Below are 18324 nucleotides of genomic sequence, written 5' to 3' on the forward strand. Positions count from 1 at the left end.
CACCTCAACTGACTCCTTTCAATGTGAAGAAGCAGCGGTTCTACTCTGAGGCCCTCCCGGATATCCAAACTTCTCACCCTATCCCTAAGGGAAAGCCCAGACACCCTGCGGAGAAACCTCATTTCGGCCGCCTGTATTCGCGATCTCATTCTTTCGGTCATTATCCATAGCTCATGACCATAGGTGAGGGTAGGGACAAAGATGGACCAATAGATCGAGAGCTTTGCTTTTTGGCTCAGTTCTTTCTTAGCCACGACGGACTGGTTAAGCGCCTGCAAAACTGTAGACGCTGCTCCGATTCATCTATCCAGCTCCCGATCTCGCCTACCCTCCCTCGTGAACAAGATCCCGAGATACTTAAACTCCTCCACTTGAGGCAGTACGTCTTCCCCGACCCGAAGAGGGCAAACCACCCGTTTCCGGCTGAGAACGATGGTCTCGGACTTGGAGGTGCTAATCCTCATCCCTGCCGCTTCGCACTCGGCTGCGAACCGCCCCAGTGCATGCTGGAGATCCCCAGCAGATGAAGCCAACAGGACGACATCTTCTGCAAAAAGCAGCGAGGCAATCCTGAGGCCACCAAACTGGACACCCTCAACACCCTGGCTGCACCTAGAAATCCTGTCCATAAATATTATAAGCAGGACCAATGACAAAGGGCAGCCCTGGCGGAGCCCAACCCGCACCGGGAACACGTCCGACTTATTACCGGCAATGCAGACCAAGCTTCTGCTCTGTTCGTACAGGGACCGAATCGCCCACAATAGCGGACCCCGGACCCCATACTCCCGAAGCACCCCCCATAGAGCACCTCGGGGAACCCGGTCGTAAGCCTTTTCCAAATCCACAAAACACATGTAGACTGGATAGGCAAACTCCCAGGCCCCCTCCAGTACCCTTGCAAGGGTATAAAGCTGGTCCAGTGTTCCACGGCCAGGACGAAAACTGCATTGTTCCTCCTGAATCCGAGATTCGACTATCGATCTCACCCTCCTCTCCAGTACCCCGGAATAGACTTTCCCAGGGAGGCTGAGAAGTGTGATCCCCCTGTAGTTGGAACACACCCTCCGGTCCCCTTTCTTAAATAAGGGGACCACCACCCCGGTCTGCCAATCCAGCGGCAACATCCCCGACCTCCACGCACTGTTGAGAAGGCGTGTCAGCCACGACAGCCCCACAACATCCAGAGCCTTCAGGTAGTCTGGGCGGATCTCGTCCACCCCCGGTAGTGGACCCTATCCCGCGGATCCCTTAAAGGGACCCAGCAACTCCATGAAGCACTGGACCTGGACACGCTGGCTGAAGTGCCCGACCTCCCGCCTGCTGCCGCCATGCCCGCAGCACCCCCTGCTGGCCACATGTCGGAGGTGCCCGCTGCGGCGCCCCCTGCTGGGCACACGGCTGAGGTGCCCGCTGATGCCGCAGCTCTGCCCGCCGCTCCGCCCGCGGCCCTGCCTGCTGCTGCCCGTCCAGCCCAGCTCGCCCGTCCTGCCTGTCTCTCTGGCTGCACCGCCTGCCACCACGCCCGTGGCTCTGGCTGCACCACCTACTACCTCACTGGAGGCCCTGACTCCAGTCCCCCCAGCCCGGGTCCCAGTCCCCGAGGAGGTCCCAGACAATCTGACCACCGCTCCTTCCTCCTTGGAGGAGGAGGAGCTCGAGCGGGACCCCTCGGGGACCTCCCTCATGACTCCTCTGCCCTCGCCCCGGCGAGGTCGATCCCGGCAAGAGCCAGTGTTCCGAAAGGGGAGAGGACACAGGCGCAGGGCCAGGGTCCCACCCGCCCTGACCCCCTGGCTCGCCCGTGCGTCCCCTGGCTGAGGCTCGGTGGCTGCCTGCGGGTCCTGCGACTCTGGCTCAGCTGTCGCCTCCGGGTCCCCCTCCAGTGCCTCGTCGCCCGCCTGCGGTCCCTCTGATGGCACCTCGTCGGCCATCTCCGGGTCCCCCTGCTATGGCTTGACGTCGGACGGTGCCTTCCCCGGCTCCGCTCTCGCCTGCCACGGCTTCCCCCTCCTGCCTGCGCCAGTGTCCCCTCCTGCTCCCTCCTTGTCTCCTCTGTCAGTCCCTCCGTCCGTCTCCTTGCCCCCTGTGTGGTCCCCTCCTGCTCCTGCCTACCTGTTGCCTGCGGCCCCTCCAGCCGCCACCCATCGCCCGCCTTGGCTCCTTCGGGCTCCCCTGGTTCCTCCTGCCTTTACCTTTCTCCCTCCTGTCTCTGCTCCTCCTCCCTCTTTGTCTCCTCTGTTTTCTTCTGGTCCCTTTGTCCCTCCTGTCTTTGCTCCTCATCCCTCAGTGTCTCCTGTGTTCGCTCCTGGCCCTTTTGTTCCGCCTGTCGGTGTTCCCCCTGTGTCGCCTTTTCTGGTGTGCCTGTCTGCATTCCCCGTCCTTTGTCGGGTCCTGTCGTGGCTTTTGCCTTTGTGCTTGTTTTGCGTTTCCATTCTGTTTCCAATTTCCCGTTGATGTTTTGGGTTTTGTCTTTCAGGTCCTGTTTTCTCGTCTCGTCCGTCGCCTCCCCTCGGGCGCGCCCAGTGTGCGTGCCTTTTGGGGGGGGTTCTGTCAAGCTCGGCTCATCCGATCCTCCTGTGTGCCACGCCCACCTCGTTACCTCGTGTTACTTCCTGATTGTGATCACCTGTTGCTTGTTCAGTTTAGCCTGTCTTTTGTATTTAGTCCGTGTCTCAGTCAGTATTCCCCAGATCCGTCAGTGTAGTGTCATGTTGGATGTTCGATGTTTGCCCGGATCCCTCAATAAACCCCGTTTGTCCGTCTTTACGGCTCTTCTCGCCTGCTCCGTGAAACGTGACACATAGCAATATTCTTTTTTCGAGAGGCAAACAAACTACAAACAAACACTAACAAGTCTGGTAAAAATCTGGGCCGGTATGCATAAAACTTCTCAGAGTAAAATTTCACTCTTAAGCACTATTTCTCATTTGTGGCTCATTAAATCGGTCGCACATGCTATACCGTCCAACTTATCTGTGGATGTGTTGCTACGGAGTTTTATATGTAAAGCACCGCACGTAATGTGTTATCAACTGATATTGCTAACAATGGCAATTAACCGGGCTAGAATTGGACTTCATGATTAGTTGGATTATTTGTCGGATTTATGGTAGTTCGTGCTAATTGTAAGCGAACGAAGATAAAGACCATTTAAACTGAGCTACCTTAAATCCGACAAGTTGTCCGGCTAAGCAAAAAATCTTGCTTTTTGATATGGGTCCATGGTATTGCACTTCTGTGGCAGATGGAATGCATCCGACTCATGTTCAAGATGTTCAATAAACATGTTAAGTGCATATATATTCCCTTTTTTCTTGAGTCTGTTTGCTCATGCAAAATTAAATGTGATTAATATAGATTAAAAATGAATGATATTTAATCATGATTAATCAAAATTAATCCACAGGAATTAATTTAATTTAATCCACAGGAATTAATTAATTAATCTGATTAAAAATTTTAATCATTTGACAGCACTAGTTTTTGTACATAGTTAATAAAACACTGAAACGTGATATTTTGTCTTTGTGGTTTTTATTTAACATACAGTCTTTTTCAAAGCCTTACAACATTTTACCGTTTGCATTTTGGTAAATACATTTTTCACACGATTGATATATTTAAATTTAGAAACAAAATGAGAAACCATGGCATCGTTCTTTTTAAAATCATTGCTATAAATAGATAGTAGAATTTTAGAAAAAGAAAAGCCTCTACAGCGGTTAATAAAATAAGAAAGGCAATGTTGGCCGCACGTCACGCTGAGATCTTCTTGAACGTGCTTTGCGTTGTAAACAAGCCGGTCACAGTTCCTCGTCATGAATGTCTTTATGATTCTTGGAAAGCTGGGGTGATCAGGTGGATTTCCGTACAAGTCGAAAAACTCTGCGGAGCTGTCATGGTTGATAAAAAGCGCCAGCCAGTGTTCTCCGGGGGCAGAACTAAGATGTGTATTGACTATGAAGATTGTAGGTAATTTATCAAGCTTTACTTCCTCCTCCAGCTCATCACGAGCTAATACCCCATAAAAATGTCTCGCGGTCCATCGGTTTCTACTGAGGATATTCGATAGCTCCAGGGTATTCATGACTAGTAGTAATCGTACAAAACGTTTCTCCTTTGGTTAATCTCGATTATATTGTCGAAGGGTGCGTAAACTATCAGTGTGGCAGTCCTGGTCAGAAGTTGATGGAATCTCATTTCCGCTTTTAACCATAGAGAGGTGCTGATTGCATCCTTCGTCCGGTGACAAGCTAAAGGCGTACAAAGTATAGCCGCTTATGTACTCGTTTCAGTCAACAGCGACAGGATCGTTTTTCAAATGTCTCCCCGTGGCCAGAACCAAGCTATAATACTTATAAATACTGTTAAAATCAGGCTGAAACGGTTTTGCAGGGAATTGCTGACCGTCGACATAAAGCGCTACAAATTCAGCATCGTAATGTTGAAAATTGAAAGGGTTTCGATCGTACGCTCCCATAAATCCCATGTTATCTACAAGTCCAATGACAACGGTTTTAGGCAACTGGCCTGGAAACAGATTTTCTTGCGCGCAGACCCGGCTGCCTGCAGCCACGCTGAATGTTTTCATGCAGACTCTCTCGATCAGGTATTTCGCATTGCCTGTCAGAGGTGCTGGCGTGCCCCAGTTTGACAGCCGTCGACACAGAAACCTTTTTAACAAACAGGGAAGCCGATACGATTTTGAGCGAGTACTGTTCAGCATCTCCGCTCATGAGGCAAAACTCATCTTTGTTTCGAACCATTTTAATTTTGGCATCGACCCCATTTAGCATTAACCTCTCTTGAAAAAATATGTCAGAGTGTATCTGTCACACCCTGCTCCGTACGATCCCGATGTGTGCCACGCCCCCCTCATTACCTCGTGTTCAACCCTGATTGTGCTCGCCTGTGTCTTATTAAGTCTAGCTTGTCTTGTGTATTTAGTCCTCGTCTGAGTCAGTAGTCCCCAGTTCCGTCATTGTATTGTCTGTATTGTCCGTGGATGTCCGTCTTTTGGTTAATAAAACCAAGTTTGCCTGACTTCCTGGCTGCTCTCACCTGTTTCCACGGCTCGCTTCCCTGCCGTCCGCTGACAGAATGACGGAACTCCTAAACAAGCTCAGCGCTACTGGGGAAGGTATCCCCATGGAAGATGAGTTGGTCCAGTGGACGAACTACCTGGAACTCCAAGAGGATCCAGTAGCTCGTCCCTTGATCGACAGGTGTTGGGACCTCCTGCTGGGGAGGTTTCACACCGGTGAGCAACAGCCGCTAATCGAGGTCGGCAGAAACCTCCGGCTACTGAGGGAGAGAGCGGCAATTTGGCTGGCCCCCCTGGGGTATGCCCGCTTGGAACCGCCCCCCGGCTCACCATCCGTCTTCCTCCCGGTCTTCCCCAAGACGGCAAAAGCTTCCGCCGCCCGGCGAAAGACGGCCGTCCCCGAGCGCATGACTGAGCTTAACGCGGCTTCCGCCGCTCAACCCCCGCCTCTTCCTACAAGATCCGGACGGCGGAGAAAGAGGCGAAGGGGAAAGGGAGAAGAAGCCGCCCAGACTCTCTTCTTGGGGGCTTGCTCTCTTCTCCCTGCCTGGGACGATCTGCCCGCGGCTGCGCTGTCTGCCGCCGCCGCCGATCTGCCCGCGGCTGCGCTGCCTGCCGCCGCCGCCGATCTGCCCGCGGCTGCGCTGCCTGCAGCCGCCGCCGATCTGCCCGCGGCTGCGCTGCCTGCTGCCGCCGCCGATCTGCCCGCGGCTGCGCTGCCTGCTGCCGCCGCCGATCTGCCCGCGGCTGCGCTGCCTGCCGCCGCCACGGATCTGCTCTCAGCTGCTGATGCCGCCGATCTGCCCGCGGCGGCACCGCCTGCTGCTGATGCCGCCGCTCTGCCCGCGGCACCGCCTGCTGCTGATGCCGCCGCTCTGCCTGCGGCACCGCCTGCTGCTGATGCCGCTGCGATGCCAGCAGCTCCGCCTGTCCTGCCTGACCCGCTTGTCCTGCCTGCTGCAGCTGCCGCCGCTCTGCCCGCGGCACAGTCTGCTGCAGCTTCCGCCGCTTTGCCAGCGGACCCGCCTGTCCTGCCTGACCCGCTTGCCCTGCTTGTCCTGCCTGCTGCAGCTGCCGCCGCTCTGCCTGCGGCACCGCCTGCTGCAGCTTCCGCCGCAATGCCAGCGGCACCACCTGACCCGCCTGTTCTGCCTGCAGTCCCTGCTGGCCGCGTGCTGGCGGCGCCTGCTGCGGCGCCCCCTGCTGGCCAAATGGCTGCGGCACCCGCCGAGGTGCCCCCTACTGGCCGCGTGCTGGCGGCGCCCCCTGCTGGCCAAATGGCTGCGGCACCCGCCGAGGTGCCCCCTACTGGCCGTGTGCTGGCGGCGCCTGCTGCGGCGCCCCCTGCTGGCCAAATGGTTGCGGCACCCGCCGAGGTGCCCCCTGCAGGCTGCGTGATGGCGGCGCCCCCTGCTGGCCGCGTGATGGCGGTGCCCCCTGCTGGCCGCGTGATGACGGTTACGCCCCCTGCTGGCCGTGTGATGGCGGCGCCCGCCGTGGCGCTCCCTCCTGGTCGCGTGCTGGCGGCGCCCGCCAAGGCGCCCCCTGCTGACCGGACACCCGTGGCGCCTGCCCAAGCGACCCCTGCTGGTCGCACGCCTGCAGCTGCCTCCGCTCTGCCTGAGGTGCACGCCGCGGTTGCGCCCCCTGTTGGCCACGTGCTGGTGGTGCCTGCTGCGGCGCCCCCTGTTGGCCACGTGCTGGTGGTGCCTGCTGCGGCGCCCCCTGTTGGCCACGTGCTGGTGGTGCCTGCAGCTGCAGCTGAGGTCCCGGTGCCGCCTCCGCCTGCACCCAAGCCCACCGAGACGCCCCCTGCTGGACTCATGCCCGCGGCCCTGCCTGAGGCCGCCTTTCCCGTCTTGCCCGCGGCCCTGCCTGAAGCCGCCTCTCCCGTCCTGCCGCGGCCCTGCCTGAGGCCGCCTCTCCCGTCCTGCCCGCGGCCCTGCCTGAGGCCGCCTCTCCCATCCTGCCCGCGGCCCTGCCTGAGGCCGCCTCTCCCGTCCTGCCCGCGGCCCTGTCTGAGGCCGCCTCTCCCGTCTTGCCCGCGGCCCTGCCTGAAGCCGCCTCTCCCGTCCTGCCCGCGGCCCTGCCTGAGGCCCTGACTCCCTCGCCGTTACCCCGGCAAGGCCGACGCCCCCCAGGACCCCGCCTCTCCGTCTCTAGCAAGGGACGGGGACATAGGCGTAGGGCCCGGGTCCCGCCCGCCCTGCCCCCTGGCTCGCCCGTTCGGCCCCTGGCTGTGGCTCGGTGGCTGCCTGCGGGTCCTCCGGCTCGGGGTCGGCGGTCGCCGCCGGGTCCCCCCCTGGGTCCTCGGCCCCACCTCCGGGTCCGTGTCGGCCGCCTCCGGGCCCCCCTGCTCCGGCTGGGCGTCGGACGGCGCCTTCGCCGGCTCCGGCTGCGCCTCCGCCTGCCGCGGCTTCCCCCTTCTGCCTGCCTGCACCGGTGTTCCCTCCTGCTCCCTCCGTGTCCCCTTTGTCACTCCCTCGTCCCGTTCCCTTGGCCCCTGGGTGGTCCCCTTCAGCTCCCTTCTCCCTCCCGCCTGTGGCCCCTCCGGCCGCTGCCCGTCGCCCGCCTGGGCTTCCTCGTGCTCCCCTTGTTCCTCCTCCCTTTCCGTTCGTCCCGCCTGTCTCTCCTTCTGGTCCCTTTGTTCCTCCTTTTGGCACTCCTGGCCCTTTCGTGTCGCCTGTGGGTGTTCCCCCTGTGTCTCCCTCCTTGATCTGTCTGTCCGCCTTCCCTGTCCACTGTCAGGTCCTGTCCTTCTTTTCGTCCCTGTTCTTGTTTTGCGTCTCCATCCTGTTCCCTGGTTTTGGTTGACGTTCTGTTTTGTCTTTCAGGTCCTGTTCCCCGGTTTTGTCCCGTCCGTCGCCTCCTCTCTGGCGCGCCCGGTGTGCGCGCCTTTGGGGGGGGGTTCTGTCACACCCTGCTCCGTACGATCCCGATGTGTGCCACGCCCCCCTCATTACCTCGTGTTCAACCCTGATTGTGCTCGCCTGTGTCTTATTAAGTCTAGCTTGTCTTGTGTATTTAGTCCTCGTCTGAGTCAGTAGTCCCCAGTTCCGTCATTGTATTGTCTGTATTGTCCGTGGATGTCCGTCTTTTGGTTAATAAAACCAAGTTTGCCTGACTTCCTGGCTGCTCTCACTTGTTTCCACGGCTCGCTTCCCTGCCGTCCGCTGACAGTATTGGTCCCATCAAATCAAAAACGCCGCTTCTTGCTGAAAATGCTGCTCTTTTCTCTAAGCCCTTGTTATCGCCATCAAGATCGGTATCGTCCATAGCACCGGAACTGTCTTTATGAAACAGCCCGCAGGTAAACTGCCTGGATAGCGTTCCGACGCTTTAATTAAGCAGGCACTCTATCATGGCTCTGTAAGGGTATGTATTGCTAGACTGGGTTACTAGCCTGTCACCCAAGGATACGTCCACCTGTGAGAAAATTGAGGCGATAGGGTAATTTATGACCCCCACCTTCGCGGCAGGGTCAATGTTAGCTTTTGTGATTCGACACCGTAGGTGTTGTTGAGGTCTAGGTAATCTTCCCCATTACCGGTGATGAAAAACTCCAGGGGCCCATTATCTGTTAAAGCTGAGAGTGGCGGCACTTCCATGTATATATTTTTATCGATGCTTGCTTGTGTGTATGGCACTGCAAAAATATCCAATTCTGATTTCATGCACTCCTCTGACAGGTTGTGTATGAGGGCCATAGTTTTAGAAAATGTATATCTTCTTCTCTGTACTTTTTTGGGCTCCTTCTTCTTCTCTCGCTTCTTTTTGACTACTGAGCTTCTCTTGGTGGAAACCTTGCGTTTTTTAGCATCGGTATTTCGAGCCCCGGGGGGCCTTTGACGCTTACCACGCGCCAACACCATGAGCCCGGAGATGTACTCTTGTTAATTGCCCCATAATCGCACTGGAAATTACATCCTTTGCTATATTTTGCGCTGCCGATTTTAAATGTGGTTTCGCCATACTGAAAGTCCTTTTCAGAAATGGTACAGCCATTCTCAGGAGTCCTTGAAAAAGACCCCCCAGACCCCCTCCGTACATGACGGGTGCTCCGTTGTATCCGGGGAGTCCGTTACCAGCTTGGTTTCTGTAGTATTCCACATATCTATGTGGATGTGAAAAATCGTCAGCGCTGTACATTATTATTATTATTATTGGGGGTAGTGTTTTGCCGGCCTGAAATGCAGCTTCATGATCGTTTTTCCGTACCGGAAGGGTAATCCCAGCAGCCTCTACAGCAATTCCAGAAATCTCAGCGTCCAAAGGCCCAGCTCAGTGGACTTTCTAATTATGGTCTACTGTTTGAATATAGTCACCATTAGTCGAGCTATTTTTTCCAATTAATTTTCATTTGAATGAAGAAAGTATCTACATTTATTATTTATTTAGTGATCAGTGGACATTGTTGACTAACTACAGCACACAGTGCACAACAACAAAATGTGTTCTCTACATTTAACCCATACGTGACATAGCAGGGGGCAGCTAATTCAGTGCCCAAGCAGTGCTTGGAGGCGGTACCTTGCTCAGGGTACCTCAGTGGTGCCTTGCTGGTCGGGGATTTGAGTCTGCAATCTTTCAATTACAAGTGTGCTTCCCTAACCATTAAGACAACACTGCCCACATCCATTTGCACAGTGAAAAAAATATGTTTATTTTTTTAACTCTGCCATGTCACTGAATTTCATTTTTTTTTTTTCACATAGCAACTTTCTATCAGATGTTTCCAAAGCAATAAATGATGACCTATGACAATTTGGATATACAGATACAGCAGTTTTTAATATTCAACTATTTTATATATTATACATTAAAAAAAAACTTCAAGCATACAAGAAAAACAGCAAATTACATCAGACAAAATCCAACTGACAAATCACACTTGTTTAAATTATGTAAGCTCACTCCGGAAAGTTACTCCTCTTTCAGTTTTGAATTTGCTCATACTCACCTATTATTATTCTGGTCTCTTTGTTTCCTTGTTCCATTTTACTCAGCAATTTGAGTAAGCTGAAATGCATATTTGAAGTTTATGTATTCTTTGAATATTTTTTAAAGAAAGGTGAAGAGGAAAAAATACAAGTTTCACAAACCAAAGTAGTTTGAATACTATTCAAAGTTTATTTCAGTTTTCAGACATAAACAAAGTAGTTAAAAACATGAAACATGGTTTATGATTATTTTTATTGAGGTTATATTTTTGAGGTTATAGTTAAGCAAATATTACCTAGAGTAAGTGTTCCCAACGTTTTGATGTTCACTTACTAACTTATGTTGTACAAAAAATTCACAAGCTGGTAGAAGGGCCAGGGTGGAAGCAGGGGCTTCAAGTAGTTCAAATGGTGATTATATAACATTAACTGTTTCCATGGGTCATAAATATTTGAAAAAATATAGTTTATTTTTGGAAATAAACCCCTCTGCAAAATCCCCAGTGTTTCATGCCTTGCAGGAATACTATACACAGCTGGGACCAGGGCTTGGGAATCTAGAGCATACAAAAGTACTTATATCTTTGGGGGCAGTTGAACAAGCTGTGTAATTGATTACCTTTGCCCTTAGTTACATCTGATTGAGAGGGAAAGGCTCCATCCATTGGGAAGGGTCCAGGAATATTGAGCAGGATCCACTGTACAACCACAGCCTGGGCAGATTGCACTCCACATGCCAGATATTAGAGGTACAGCTGTATGCCTCCACTTCCACTCCATAATCGCCCTCTATGCCCTTCCAGTGCCCACCTGTTACATACAGCTGGCCTCCTAGCACTATGATGCTTCCATTCTCATGTAAAGTATGAAGGAACTGCACCTGAGAGACAGAATCATTTATAGGTAAACCGTATATATAACTCATGCAGGATTTAATACATGATTTAGTTGCCACAACAGAATCAAAGGGATGTTTACAAACAATTTAAAATGTATATGAATCATACTAACCTTCTGCCACATATTAGCACTGGGATCATAACAATACACTTTCTTAGTGTTGTCAGCTATTAAATAAATGATTCCATCCAAGCAGACCGAGCGGGGAGAGGACAGATATTTTGGGATGAATGGAGAACAAATAATACTCCAATTGTCTGTAATAAAAGATAAGGATTAGTTCAAAATAGAAAAGGAACCAGAATATTGTCATATCAGGTTTGTTTATGAAAAGAATTGATGTTTTGCATTAATTATTGACTTGCCAGTACAGTTGACCCTTCTGCATTGTAACTTTCCCCATCGTGGTTTTGATATATACTCAGCAAAAAAAGAAACGTCCCTTTTTCAGGACTGTGTATTTCAACAATAATGTTGTAAAAATCCAAATAACTTTACAGATCTTCATTGTAAAGGGTTTAAACAATGTTTTCCATGCATGTTCAATTAACCATAATCAATTAATTAACATGCACCTGTGGAATGGTCGTTAAGACCTTAACAGCTTACAGAAAGTAGGCATTTAAGGTCACAGTTCTAAAAACGCAGGACACTAAAGAGACTTGTCTACCGACCGTGAAAAACACCCAAAGAAAGATGCCCAGGGTCCCTGCTCATCTGCGTGAACGTGCATTAGGCATGTTGCAGGGAGGCATGAGGACTGCTGATGTGGCTAGGGCAATAAATTGCCATGTCCGCACTGTGAGACGCCTAAGACAGCGCTACAGGGAGACAGGAAGGACAGCTGATCATCCTCGCAGTGGAAGACCACGTGTAACAACACCTGCACAGGATCGGTACATCCGAATATCACACCTGCGTGACAGGTACAGGATGGCCACAACAACTGCCAAAGTCACACCAGGAACACACAATCCCTCCATCAGTGCTCAGACTGTCCGCAATAGGCTGAGAGAGGCTGGACTGAGGGCTTGTGTGTTCCTGGTGTGACTCGGGCAGTTGTTGTGGCCATCCTGTACCTGTCACGTAGGTGTGATATTCGGATGTGCATGTTAATTAATTGATTATGGTTAATTGAACATGCATGGAAAACATTGTTTAGACCCTTTACAATGAAGATCTGTAAAGTTATTTGGATTTTTACAACATTATTGTTGAAATACACAGTCCTGAAAAAGGGACGTTTCTTTTTTTGCTGGGTATATATCATGGGTTTGGGAGAAGACATTAAATGGGAAGATTTTGTGAGTTTTGCCACAGATGGCACGTGAAGGGCAGCAGATGAAAAGTTTAGTAAGTCATAAAGGCATAAAATATACAAACAGTGTTTTTTTGGAACACCTTGGTATTCCCCCAGTAGAGCTGGAGGAGGTGGCTGGTGAGAGGGAGGTCTGGCTATCTCTGCTTAAACTGCTGCCCCCACAACCTGACCCCAGATAAGTGGCAGAAAATGGATGGATGGATGTTTGGAGGACACCAAGTATGCTACAGCAGCCTCTTGCATGATATCTCACAGTGATCTTTGGACACTTTTCCACTGCACCAGGTACTGTACTCTTGGTACTTCAGAAAAGTACCACAAGTACGGTACTTCAAGGTATTGGTTTTCCACTAGTGTAAAAACTGGTACCGGCACCGAATGACATTACAAGGTAAGGCAGGGTATTTTGTACTGAATTTGAGAAATGGGCTGGATGATGTATGATATTAATACCAACACTGCATGATATGCACATGCAGTTCTTACACTCTATATGCGTGCTGTCCTAGTATGTTGAACAAAATACTTTTTTAATTTCTTGTCACGCAATTCTGATCTTTTTGTTGTATTTGTTCTTCCAACCAGATCGCAATTATTATTTTTTTACTTCATTTATCATTGTTTTCTGAGCTCGCAACAGTTCTCAAGGCGGCATTTATATTATGTTTCAACAGGAGGCTATTTGCATAACCAATCGACAAAAAAAGCATTTCAGGTCCCACACCAAAGTACCAAAGAAGTACCCCAGATGGTTTGCCACTTTTGGTACTGGAACTTTTGGGATTGGTACTCGACCGGAAGTCACTAGAAAAGGGAAAGTACCAAAAGTAGTATACCAAAAGTATGACACTTGATGCGGTGGAAAAGCACCCTTTGTAACTCGTGCTTCTCATATCTTTATGCTTCAATTCACTCGCATGCTTACGTCTCTCACCAAGGGAACCAAGGTGACCAAAAATTTTACACAGTTTATTGAAATCACTTGGGACCTATGCCCCTAACCCTCACAATGTGGAAGGGTCGACTGCATAAATAGGTCTTAAAGTTTACATATTATTTTTAAAAATAGCCATCACCTATGCAATATATAATAGTATTGTGTTATTTTGGAACAACATTAATTGATCTTACAAATTAATTCTGGTGTGTTAATGCCTTATACTGTATGTTAATGCCAGTCCTCGTGTGTGCCTCGCCCTCCTCCTTAACCCCGTGTCAATTCCCATCGTATCAGCTGTCTTGCGTTTATTCTGAGGTCATGTCCTGTATTTAGTCCACGTTCAAGTCTGTTTCCCCAGGTCTGCCATTGATGTTTGTGGAAGTCTGTACCTTGTCTGTCCCTCTGCCCTCAATAAATCCCTTTTGCTTGGATTTAAGGCTCCCGGACTCTGCTTCACTGCACCCTGCACATTTGCCTTTCTCTCGATCGCAACATTATAATGCCAAGTTTATATGAAATAATACTTAATACAAAAATGCATTGACTTTCTTTGACACACTGGTTATTTACACAGTTTTTTTGGATATTGGATATTGGCTATATTCAGGAAATCATCCTAGAAACTGGACATTAAATATTTTAGTAGACAACAATGGTCCTCAGCATTTTATAATTTTTTTTATAACAATTTTGTATACTGAGATGAACTCAGTCTTACCAATAACGGGGTTGTAGCACTGCATAGTGAGTGCATTATATTTGACTGCACAGGAGCCAATCAGGTACAACTTTCCAGCACAGGCACTGGCAGTAAAGTTTGTAACATATTTCAGAGCTGGTCTAGTGAGACACCAGTTGTTGCTGTAAGGGTCATAATGTTCCACTTCTACATAATCCAGTGTAGTGCCTACAAAAGAAAATGTTTAAAGGAGTATTATCCTGAGAAATGATTCAGATTTTTTTGAAAATTGTACATGCGTTATAACATTAATCTGTTCTCTGACTTAAAAAAACCCTGTAAATTCCAACAATTCTAAACTTTTAAAATAGCTACCCATTTTTTTCTTTCTTTAAGTACTCATAAGATGTGTTTAAAACATGTCAAAATGAAAGTCCTTTTTAAACTGTTTTTGAAGTTTTCATTTTGTTACCTCTAACTACACCCGGAAAACTTTATTTCCTTACCACCAATGACATAAATTTCTCCATTCAGCGCTGCTGAAGTATGGTTTGTTCTTGGCCTTAGCATTGGAGCCACTGTTACCCACTTCCCTTCTCGAGGGATATATTTCCATGTCTCTGTGGTGGACCAGGTGTGCGTCTGAGACCCTCGAGAACCTCCTGCATTGAAAATAGCATTACATACATTATGAGAACATCTAAGATAATGTATATCCATCAATACAATTAGATAATTTTAAGATATCCATTTGTGTAACTTCAAATATTAATGTATGTCTTAAAACTAATTTTAAAATTTCAATGTTTAAAAATAAAATATTAATTTTGTACATTTTTGTATGCTTTATTTATAGTTCATAGTCAGGACATGTATGCTTTTTAAAAAGCACGAGCCATATAGAATTATCAACTCACCTTTCAATTTATTGCCCCCATTTATTTTTAGAATACACCAAAGCCCAAACTATTGCAATTCAACATGGACACATACCCTTTTTCTTTGTTAAAATAATGATATTTTGTGGTATGACATTTGCTGTGAAATTATGTCTACTTGTCAGTATTAAACTTACCTGTGATATACACATCATTGTTCAGCGAGACCACAGAATAACCCCACTTGTTGTAATCTGGGAAATCAGGAAGTATATACCATTGGCCTGGAAAAAATATTTATATGCAGTTTTATAACAGCACGTCTGTATGTCTGGGTGTGTATGTATGTATGTGTGTGCATCGTTATCATTTCATATATAAATTTATATATGAAATGATAATCTGATATTCTCACTTGTCCTTTTGTTGTAGAAAGCACAGTTTCGCGGAGGTGTAGCTGACATTCTCTCCTCTTCTTCATCATCATCCAGGGAGCGGCCTGCCATGACAAACAATACTTCCTGCAGGTGGGGTTGTGGACTTTTCATATTTCCCTCTATTAAAGTTCCTGGTTGTAAATCCAGTATCTCAAGACAAAGAAGACAATGTCAATTTCCCAAATGAAGCTTAGTAGAAATTAATAAAAATAATAAAAAATCCATATTATAAAACTGGTCTGAAGGCATTCACTACAGAAAAACACACACAAACCTGTTTTTGGACTCCTTCCACAACATCCCTACAGCTTTGATTCTTCAAGATCAAGCTATCCTTCAAGAGAGTTTCTGTAATGTATTCAAGAGGCAAGAGGGAGAGTCTGGCCAAACTGAGCAGCTCTAGGAGGTGGGTGAGCCGTGAGTCTGCCTGGTGCTTGACCCAGGAGAGGACTGCCCTGGCGCAGGTGCACACATCCCGAGTCTGCAGGCCATCATTCGAAAGACAGGCAATGAGCCTCTCCTTCCCCAGAAGTAAGAATTCCTCCTCTTCTACCACGGCTTCAAAGTTCTCCAGTACAAAACACCAGGCTTTAGCCACCACTTCTGCGCAGCCATGTATTTCACCAAACTCCAGAATGCCTAAGCAGTTAGTTGCATCAATCTGATTCTGCAAATAACGACTGCATACAGCCCTCACAGTCTGAAACTGCAGCTGGCTGGAGGTGCAGATTAATCCCTCCACATTCTCTTGGTTGATTGTCAGCTTGCCCGTGTAGGCAAAATTCAGCAGAATGCTAAAAATGTCAGGATCTACATCCTGCAGATCTACTCTAGCAGCAATACTTTCCACAAAATTTCCAGAAAACATGGAATGGAAATAGAGGCTGCAGAGAGCCAACACACTACGATGGCAAGGGAATTCACGGCCACCCACACTTAATGTCACGTCAATGAATTTGGGATGTAGACAGAGGGACCGCAGTCCTTCGAGAATGCTTTGTGAGTGTGAAGAGAGGCAGAAGTCCAGATCATCAACGTTGCGTACCATGGCTCAAGGCAATATTTACCTGGAAAATAAACAACTTCAACTACAAAAGTAACATCTAGAATATTGTAAGAATCTCATTTACTTTCTTAAAGGAAAGCAACATTTATTCTAAAGCAGGCGGAAATGCATAAACAGTTCTTTGTAAACAAATATGATGTACTACATATTACAGTATACTGCTGAAAATTGTATTTATGGTTTCTAATTAAATAACATGATTCCAATAAGTATAAATATGAAGTCAAAGTAAATGTTTTATAGGTCATCATAACTCATAAAACACTAGTAAGACTCATTTATGTAGGTAAGCAAAAATCCAGTCCTTTATCGACAACAGTTCATTTTGGCTCCATTACATTTATATTCTGTGAAATTAAAGGCTGGAGGAATTTGCAGTTAACTTAAAACCACAAGCTTGTTCGGAAATGAATCATTATCATCTTTAATCAGCCCTCCACAAGCACGTAACAATCAGTAATTAATTATAGTGTTAAATGCATAATCTGAAAATTCCTAATGTGAAAGTAAACTGACAAAAGGAAAATGTAAGCACAAAAGACAAGGTGGGGAAAAAAAGCCAAGAGAACTCACCAGAGAGGCAAATGAGTACAGCAATCACATATTATGTAGTTGAAACTGGCAAGCGTTTTGGCACAACGCAAGGACAGCTTGTAGCATGCTTGTGCTGAGCCATTTAGAGCCCACATGATGGTTACCAGACTATTTTTAGGTCATACCAAGACTGGGAACTGACATCAGACTCCAGCTGCATGTTTTTAAACCTCACACCTGTTGTTATACAAACATATCATATTAGGAATTGATCTTACAAACACCACATGTTTTGTGGCAATGCCTTATAATGTGAGGTTCACATAAAAATAACAATATAAATATAAAAAGTTCAATATTCATTATACTTTAACTTTCTTTGAGACACTGGATCATTACACAGACAATTTGTTTTTGTTTGCTTATTGACTATATCCAGGAATTATCACTAGCTTCCCAAGAGCAGCACAACAGATTGTTTCATAGTATATTAGATTTTTTTTAAATAATGACTGTATAGTGATTGGACAAACTGAATGTTTTTTCTACATAGCAGCCTAGTGGAATAGTGATCCAGATAACCTGCAAACATGGTGAAATGTAGGTCACTTTGGCTTTTTGACCAGCTATATTACAGTGGATATAAAAAAAAATGTACACACCCATAATGAAATTTGAAGATGTGTGTGATATAAAGCAAGAAATCAAGCTGATCTTGCCATATATTAGTATGATATATATTTGGAAACCTAAAATACCTAATACATGATTTTGAATGTGACAGATTACCTCTGAACCTTGTTTTCAAAAGTGAAGCATAAAATAAGACTATCATCAATACTAGGTTGACCCTCCATATGTTGATACAAACCTATCTATATTTTGCATTACATTCAAACACCCCAAATCATGTGGGAAAAGGTGTTATGGTCTGACTAAGACAAAGGTTGAACTTTTTGTCCTTAATTCTCATTCTTATTAAAATGCCATTATTCATATTCAAATGTTCTCCACATGAAGAATTTACCTTTTACATTCCAACTTGCAGATGTTAGACTACAAAAAAACTCTCTTGTCACCTAATTTCCTGTTTTCTGCATCATCATGCTCTGCCATTGAAGTTCAGTGACCTTTTTCCCGATGTATAATACATGTTCAAGCACGTAATGTGCTGATGTCCTCTAGTGGTAGAAAAATGAAGTGCTGTATGTAATAGAGTACCAGTAGCCTTACTGCAATATATACAAAGAAAACAAACAAACAAAAGCTATACAAAAGATATCATAATAATAATAATAATGTCATGATCCGTTCCGTCCGCTCCTGATGTGTGCCACGCCCCCTCATTCTCCACGTGTTCTTTCCCGATCGTGCCCAGCTGTTCCTTGTTGTTTCGGCTTGTCTATAGTATTTAGTCCGTGTCTGAGTCAGTCTTCCCCAGATCCGTCATTGATGTATTGTTCCGTGTGGTATTCTGCCCTGATTGTCCTTCCTGCCTTGTGTGGAATAAACCCGTTTGTCCGTATCTACGGCTCCAATCTCCTGCTTCATCGCCAGCTCGCTTACCGGACATAACAGAATG

General features: G+C 47.5%; 1 protein-coding gene across 1 annotated transcript; it reads right to left on the reverse strand.

The window, feature by feature from the left end:
• Positions 1-10154: 10154 nt before the first annotated feature.
• On the reverse strand, positions 10155-16897 carry klhl30 (kelch-like family member 30). Its single transcript, XM_023804266.1, has 8 exons — positions 16782-16897; positions 15417-16209; positions 15121-15292; positions 14903-14989; positions 14334-14489; positions 13867-14055; positions 10999-11144; positions 10155-10867 (listed from the first exon to the last, which is right to left on the reverse strand). Exons 2-8 carry the CDS (start codon positions 16188-16190, stop codon positions 10619-10621), a joined length of 1773 nt encoding a protein of 590 aa, XP_023660034.1. The 5' UTR covers positions 16191-16209; positions 16782-16897; the 3' UTR covers positions 10155-10618.
• Between the last annotated feature and the right edge of the window lie 1427 nt (positions 16898-18324).

The sequence above is a fragment of the Paramormyrops kingsleyae genome, chromosome 15, assembly GCF_048594095.1.
Source record: "Paramormyrops kingsleyae isolate MSU_618 chromosome 15, PKINGS_0.4, whole genome shotgun sequence".
Taxonomy (NCBI): domain Eukaryota; kingdom Metazoa; phylum Chordata; class Actinopteri; order Osteoglossiformes; family Mormyridae; genus Paramormyrops; species Paramormyrops kingsleyae.

Coding starts and splice junctions, on each gene's coding strand:
- klhl30 (XM_023804266.1), bottom strand. CDS start 16,190: ATGGTACGCAACGTTGATGATCTGGACTTCTGCCTCTCTTCACACTCA. Junction 14,056..14,333: donor AGAAATTTATGTCATTGGTG/GTAAGGAAATAA, acceptor TTTCTTTTGTAG/GCACTACACTGGATTATGTA. Junction 10,868..10,998: donor GTGCTAATATGTGGCAGAAG/GTTAGTATGATT, acceptor TCTGTCTCTCAG/GTGCAGTTCCTTCATACTTT.